The 8,338-nt window shown below is 36.9% G+C and overlaps 1 protein-coding gene across 1 annotated transcript in view; it reads right to left on the bottom strand.

The window, feature by feature from the left end:
- Positions 1-72: 72 nt before the first annotated feature.
- The window catches only part of UNC13C (unc-13 homolog C), a gene marked incomplete at its 3' end in the record, with an annotated part of 264,465 nt that continues 256,199 nt past the window's right edge, over positions 73-8,338 (bottom strand). Inside the window, exons 10-12 of the mRNA XM_007461915.1 lie at positions 5,180-5,349; positions 2,307-2,422; positions 73-236 (exon numbers count right to left, since the gene is read on the bottom strand). Of these exons, the coding sequence (XP_007461977.1) occupies positions 73-236; positions 2,307-2,422; positions 5,180-5,349 (450 nt within the window). The remainder of the gene's footprint in view (positions 237-2,306; positions 2,423-5,179; positions 5,350-8,338) is intronic.

Genomic DNA, 8,338 nt, shown 5'->3' with positions numbered 1-8,338 from the left:
TGAACACTCTTTCTATTCCCCCTTTGGATTTCAACAGAGATTTTGATCATGTAAATGTTCTATAATACTTACGTCATAGCTTGATAAATGGATTCAATCCCGTAACGCATGGCAAATTCATCGACTATTTCTTGGGAGGCATCATCAAAGAAAACCTTCCAGGCTTCATCCCCTTTGACCTCTGGGATTTTCACTCCACCATTAGATTTCACTTCAGTCAAGTAATGGAACAAATTCTAAAAGTAAGTGGTTTTCAAATGTTCAGTTTCCTCAGACTAGGCCAGATATATTTAACTGTAACTTTCAGTAAATTATACTTATAATTGCATATAATGTTTCATCAGCATCTATAAACAATAGAAATGTCTCAGATTTTCGTTCTAACGTACCTCATCTTTATACAAATTTTGATTTTATTTCTGTCTAAGTTTATACGGAATCAATGATTTAAGTGTTTCAGGTATACCAAATCATTTTAGAAGGAAGTAAATGTTTTTTCATGTAAACATTTCTACATTCTGGAACATCATCTGCATTCATGGGCTCTGAGTAAATTATAAAGCTCTGGATGAATAATGTGTTTGGGCTATGTTAATACAGAATCTAGGTATGCAAATAATACTAAAGGACTTTGGCTGCAAAATGGTATGAGTCATGACAATGAATTCAGGTTGAAAATAAATATTTTTAGAATTTTGTAATGAAAAAGATCACTACAAAGAATTCCCTTCTGCTTCGAAGAAGTTGAGAAACTGCTGTATGGATGCAGCCTGGGTCACTGAAGGACCCTTTCTTGGATTTCATTTCTTTTTGTGTCTTGGGCCAACAGAAGACTCTGAAAAACAAAGCATGATGCTGTTCCTGTGATCCTAAATCTCTGCCCACATTTTAAGGCCAGTGTTGGCTCCCCATCCTGCCAGTTCAAGGGATTTATTGGTATTGGTCTAAAAACTGAACCACCCTTCTTGATAGATTATCACTGGCTATATTGTAGTCAGGAAATTAAGGCTTGGTTCTATATCTAATGACTGTATAATGTGTAAATGACTTAAATACTGTTCCTCATTTCCTTCTTTAGTAAAATGGAGGTGAAAATAATTACATATATACATTTTCATAGATATATTTAGGAAAAATAATGTACAAAGGGCAAAGATTCTCCCGGCTATCTTTTTCTTTCTTAGGAAGGTACTTCCTCTGTACCCTTTGAACATGGGAAAAGGCATATTCCTCAGCTTCACTTCATATTCTTTGACACATGGGATGTGTCATTTGTATCAGGGAAAAGCTCTGGTGACATGTCTAACTAAGCTCTCAGTTGCAAAGCATCCAATAATAAAGGCCAAGATTATCTGTCTGTGCATTTACACTGAGGCGCAAATGGGAACTGATGAATCTGCCCTTTTGACTCAAATTGGGTGGTCTCTACCTCTCTCTAAGCCAACCAGGCTCCTTCTTTTGGGTAGTATATTCTCTACTACCCATGGATGGAAAACTACTTTCTGATACTTGCCACCCAGATGTGTTTGTGTAAAGGGTAGTTAAAATGGAGGAGGCTTCAGTATGTATAAAGCCCTCTGTTGTACTCAGAAAAAGAAAGACAAAATTACTGCTAATTACATTATCTCCCCAAAGCCATTGCTACAACGTCAGAATTTTTATATTTAATAGATAATACTCCTAATTAAATCTTCAACAAAATCTGAACACTTACTCAGAATTCTCCAAAACTATCACGATTTGGACCCTCTCCTCCATTATTAAAGTACTACATATTTAAAATGCTTCCAAAATATCATGACTTATTTCTTCAATGAATGCTTTCTAATAATCTTCTTCCTCCCTGGAAGCCGCCTCATATGTTTGTTCTAAATCTCATTCAAAGACAACCAGCTCGGGCTTCCCTGGTGGCGCAGTGGTTGGGAGTCCGCCTGCCGATGCAGGGGACACAGGTTCGTGCCCTGGCCCAGGAAGATCCCACATGCCGCAGAGCGGCTGGGCCCGTGAGCCATGGCTGCTGAGCCTGCGCGTCCGGAGCCTGTGCTCCGCAATGGGAGAGGCCACAGGGGTGAGAGGCCCACGTACCGCAAAAAAAAAAAAAAGACAACCAGCTCTCTCTTCAGGGGGTAATACATAGGCTATGTGATACCCTAGCACATCACTTGCTATAGTATAGAGTAAGAACTTCAGGGACAATTTTACAAACCTAATTCAATTCTATTTTTAAAACAATTATTTTGTTGCATGATCCATAAACAATACAATCTTTCCTAGGTTTTGTTATTAATACAATTCAATTTACTTACCTCATGTAAACATGTATATTGTAAATGATACGGAGCAACCTTCTCCTCTCCTTTTATTTCCACATTGATTTTCAATCGAATGGCCCCAGACACAGCTGATTTATCTGTCCGTTTCTCTGATAAAGCAAAAAGTAATTGGCCAGTCAGTTTTGACATCATGTTTCTTATACAAGTTCTTGAAAGCTTTAAAAAAGGGCTTATATTGCTAAAAGCCATTTTTCTAGAGCAGGTTTGATTAACCATAATGATTCTGCTAAATACAATTTAAAATAATGTGCCTAATATGTCGCTGGGATTGTCAAACTGTGATATAAATATTTCAAATAGAAAAGCTCAATCAGAAAACCCCACCATTCTGATATAAATTTCTGTGTACTAGATCAGTTTATACAATGAAATTAATTATTTGGGAAATTAAAAGCAAAATAACTAAAAGAAAAAATTAATCAGGAAAGTATTTTATCTAAAAGCCCCACTCTTTCTTTCTGTCCTTGAAAAAATGAGTCAAAGCTCTAACAAAAACATTTGTTATTAGGTTTCTTTGTCAGTGATTCATGAAGACCTACAGCCTACAGCCTGTGTTTACTTATGTGTTAGATTCACTCTTTCTTTGAATGGAATCAGTATGTAGCCAATTCAGTCTAATAATGTGTGTATAAGTGTATGCACGTGTGTCTAACATGAACTGAGTAGTAGCTTTGAGAGAAAGAAAAACATAGTCACAAAATTCCTAGGGTGTGAATGTAGGTAGGAGACCTATGTCTGATACCTACTTCCCTGATGAAACACATAAAGAAGCAAGCTGACCCATCTCAAAAACAAAAGATAAAGAGATAGAGCGATACAAAGTCAGTGGTGAAGACTTCTTTAATTACCCCTTTTTCTAAGCATAACTGTATTTTTAGCCAAATAAGATACAGTTAAATCACATAGTCCACTTTCTTCTTGTGGAATGTCTGATGACTTTCATCGTTAATATTTAATAGTCATTGTGTTGTGAAGATTCTTCCCTTAGGACTGCCAGGATCTTGAGAGTTTCTCCTATTGGCTGGGAGATCGTTGATTCTCAACAAATGCTGAAGTTCTCTGCTGAAGCCAAGAGAAAGTCAAGTCCTGAGACCTTTTTGTCACAGACCTTTTCCTGGAATCACAGGGGAACATTTTAACTACCATCATCACAATGGATCCATGGGACACAGGCTCTGCTTAAATGCCTAGGACTTTTGGCCAAGTCCTCCTCTGCATGGTGGAATGAATTCTAAGTAATGAGGAAGGAGGAACATTGTACAAAGAATGAAAATATGGCACTAATGGGGATGGAACCCACTGTGGGATTTTATACAAAGCTAAGACCTGTTCTCTCTCCTCCTAAAGGTTAAACATCAGCAATGACAGCACAAAAGTATGAATTGAGGATGAGCAGGCAAAGGTGTCCATGTTTGTTGCATCATGTTTTTCTTTCCATAGACTGAAGGACTGTTTCTGCACAAGAGCTGGGTGGCAGATTTTATTAAAAGCACATTCAAATTCTTTTGCAAACTAAATATACCCTTGTACGTTTTGTCAAATGAATAATTTGAGGAATTTCTGTTCTGAATTCTAACTCCCTCAATTTAAGAACATGTTAACTTATTGAAAAAAAAAAAAAACCAAGAACAAAAACTCACGTAGGCAAGCCTCTTTAAAACACAACTTGTGAGTACTGTGCAGAGTTAATGCCCTGAAGTTTACCCTTGCCTAACATCTCTGTTTTCATATATAATGTTATTTAATAGTATAAACAAGATACAGGAGGATTATCATTATAAGTGGAGCAAAACCTCTATGCCAATAATGGAGAAGCACCAATTTTCTTTAAAGATTTCCTCAAAATAAAATATTTTTTGATAACGAGTTTTTCGTCTAGCTTGAATCATCTATGTTCAGATAAGTTATATATCTCTCCTTCTTTAAATTATTATATAATTCAGATATTCATTAATTTTGTGGCATTACCCCTTTACTGTGCCAAATATTACATGACTTGAAGTACGTAGGTTTTTAAAAAGTCAAAAGCACTCTTTAATTTGCTAAGATAAGTTGGTATCCTAAATGGAAACACTTCGTAATCCTGGGATTACGTAAACCTTTCTTAGATTCACAACCAGACCTTAAAAATTTAATTAAAACATTTCAGATGATATGATAAAGCCATTTTGGATCACGGCCTTTACAGAAAATGAGGCGATCCATATATATTTACTATTATTAAGTCAGCACTGAAGATTCTAGCTTATTATTCAATTGTAGTAAAAGTCAAATTAAAACTTATCTTTATTCAATTCTTGGTTCCATAATAAAATTCCATTTTAAAATCATGCCAATTAAATATATTCTCAATATCTTCATCATCAGAATAAGCAGAAGCCCACATGTGTATCTGGCTTTGCCTGCTAAAGCCTACTTTTATATCATCTTTGAAAAATATCCAAAATACACTTTTCCTTTATTGACAAAATTCATTAAGGGACTAAAAGGAAATAAGTCAGACATTATTAAGTCATAGGTTATTTATTTTCTATACATTTGGCAAAGTTTTTTGAAGCTATACTTTATGAATTAAAAATTCAGAATGGGAAATTTTTCTCCTAAAAGACACCCAGTTGATTCCTAGAAAGACTTTTCTCTTTTCATCTCAAATTTACCAATATCTTTCAATAATACAGAGTTTGAATAATTATCACCTTAATTTCTAATGAAACTAAACTGCCTGAAGTCCATGAGAATGTTCGAGAAAAGCATGGGTTATTTTTACCTATATAGGAATATAATACCTTCCACAGATATTCTGGAATTTTATTTAACAGTTTTCAAGTAGATATAAAGACAGTCACCTAAATTGTACCAGACATCCATTTCTCCACTCAGGGTCCTCACTTCTACAATTGTTTGTCCCAGAAAATCATCTGACTCCTTTTTGAAATGTTGCTTCACTCTGGATTTAATGTCATCATCTTCATCCCACACTCTGACTTTGATTCGATCTGTGGAGTTATGGCACTCACTGAAAACAGATGTGGATAAGTTAACAACCATTGATAACTTCTCTAAATGGCATCTGATGTTAGCAACTTGTTTTAAATCTATCTAAGCCAGAAAGGCATAGTATATTACATAGTAAATAAGATTTCCCACAGACTATTCCACCCATGGGATGTTGCAGGTATCAGGGATATTGAAAAAAAGTTATGATAGTTAAGTAATGTTAATAAGAGAAAATCCTACCCCATTCAATTCTATTTCCTTTAATTGAACTGGACATAATCAAATATGGATCAGAAATCTTTGGGATATTTTATCTAAGGTATATTTCTTATTTGCAATAGTTATCTATGACAACATGTCCATGCTCAGAAAATTCTGTACCACAAAGATAACTTTACAGATGTAACCTTACAGAGAATATCATAATTGCAATGGGTATTGAGGAAGTGGATATCACAGAGTCCGATTGCTAAGCTAAAAATCCCTGTAAGCATGTAAGACATTGTTAAATCAAATCATCACATATGGATGCCCAGCATCTCTAAACACTCTCCTTCCATTTTGGCTGCAATTCTCCTTATGTTCCTCGTCTTCTCAAGACAAGCTAGATCAAATACATTCTTAGATTCCTTTGTAGTTATGGTCCAGATATTTGACCCGCATTCAAGCAAGATCTGAACTCAAATTGAGCAAAGCGAGCCAGTGACTGTATTGTGGGGTTTTGCTCTTTCGGCAACACTAGTGGTGGTCTTTTGTACTTTATTGTAGAGTCTCCAGTATTCAGTCCTGAGGGACAAAGTATCGATCAATGGTGGCAGTGATGTTTTCTCCAAAGAAACCCCATGATATAATTGAACATTGTTTCTGCACAGTAGATTTAGAGGTGGGCATTTGGACCTCTCCAAAAATTCCTGAGTGACCTAAGAGTCTATGAAATAATTTTTTTTTCTGTGTAAGCTAACTAGAGTAGACTCTGTTGTTTGCAACTAAGAATACTGATCAATGAAATAATTTTTAAAGAATGAAGGGAGCTTCAATAATAGGCCTTAAAATGTGAAAATGACTGTGGAGGAGACGATGAGGGCAAACAGTGAAGATTTAATTACCTCAGGCTCGAAAGCTAATGCATTTTGAAATGCAGTAGAGAAACTGCTGGTCAAACTGTTGCTTGCTATACTTTGGAACTGTGACCACATGCCAACTGAAGCTTTTTTATTAGCGTGAATGGTAGGAATAAAATTCAGAATATTGGCATGTGCTTATTAAATCTTGCTGCTTTCAAAAGTGTACTGTGGTAGAGATGCACTCAAACTAGAGCTAGACAGTCTCTAAGCACAGATGCAAGGGAGCACAGCTACCTTTACCTACAAGCAGAGGCTCACTCTGCTTGTGTCCTGCAATATAAATTGACTGAGAATATCATAATTTGGAACCTTGCAGGGTTGAGAACAGCCAGCTGCTCCTGTATACAAAATGTATGTATACAAGCAGAGGTTTCTGAGTGCAACTTCAAAAACATACAAAACTGTTGCCCCAGGGTGTTTCAAACACTTTCCTTTAGGAAATCTCTAAGTGACAATGAAGGGGAACTTAGTGGCAAAGATCAGATCAATGGTGTTGCACCTTGGCATGCAGTTTTGCAGGGGCTGAGGCAGCAGCCATTACGTTAAGTGTGAGGAATTGGTCAGAACAAAGGAGTCAGTAGCAACAAGTTACATTTTCCAGGCTGATGTGATTACTCATAAAATGGTCTTGAAACTCACCTCCTGGAAGCCTGGTAAAATTTCCAGAGCATGGTATTTCCAAATGTGCCTCAGGCTCACTACAGCTGTATTTAAAGTAATTTCTGGGTCTTTGAACTCACAGCGAAAGGAAATGGACTCCAAGTTGAATCTCTTCCCAGCTAGGAAAACCATTTACCTGGATTTCCTGGGATGGTCCCAATTTATGGTTTTATAGATATGCAATGCCTCTTAATTCTTTTTGGAGCCCTCTTTCTTTTACTTTCATTTTAGTAGGCATTGGCACATTGGTCAAGGACGGTCTCCCCAGATGTAGAACCAAGGATTTGGAGAAAAAAGATAAAAGAAATTCGCCAAGAAAGAAGTACCAGGGCCTGCCAAATTGGCTAGCATCAGGAAGTCCTGAGTAACCCACCCAGCAGGACTCTATTATATTTGCTATGTACCACCGAGAGTCATATATTTTCTTTTTTTTTTTTCTTTTTTTTCTTTTCGGTACGCGGGCCTCTCACTGTTGTGGCCTCTCCCGTTGCGGAGCACGGATGCGCAGGCTCAGCGGCCATGGCTCACGGGCCTAGCCGCTCCGCGGCATGTGGGATCTTCCCAGAACGGGGCACGAACCCGTGTCCCCTGCATCGGCAGGTGGACTCTCAACCACTGCGCCACCAGGGAAACCCAGTCATATATTTTCTACGTTCCCTCTTACTGAATAAATCTTTTTAAATTGCTATTATCCTATTTTCTTTTCTCTCCACAGTAATACATTGGGAATGTTAGAAGAAGATGACTTGTCTTTAGTGTATAGACCTAAGGATCACAAAGAACCAAACCTGTAGCCGAGGGAGAGATTACCCAAAGATCCTAGACTTCAAGCTAAATACAGTAACTGGATATAATTTGGGGATTACCTGCCTTGGAAGACAGAGGATGAATTCATTTTATTTAAAGTACAGAGAAAGATATAAATATTGTGTATAAATATAGAATGCTCAGAGAGGTGGAAGGTGACAGATACAGTAAGTTCATTCACTCAGCAACCTTTTAAGCCCTCCTTCCCTTTCCTGCTTTTGTGAAATATCCCAGTCTCCCTTGCAACTAGAGATGACCACTTGACATAGTTCTGCCAATGAGATATAAGCAAAAATCTTCTTGCCCTGTCTATTCTGTTTTCTTCTTTTATTACTCTGGAACATGCATGTAGAACATCCTTCACTAAAGATGATAAAACAGGAAGATAGATTTAGCTTTTTTCTTCAATGGAATAAT

This window comes from Lipotes vexillifer, unplaced genomic scaffold, assembly GCF_000442215.2.
Source record: "Lipotes vexillifer unplaced genomic scaffold, Lipotes_vexillifer_v1.1 scaffold283, whole genome shotgun sequence".
Lineage (NCBI taxonomy): Eukaryota > Metazoa > Chordata > Mammalia > Artiodactyla > Lipotidae > Lipotes > Lipotes vexillifer.
This window is presented reverse-complemented; position numbering and strand designations above follow the sequence as displayed.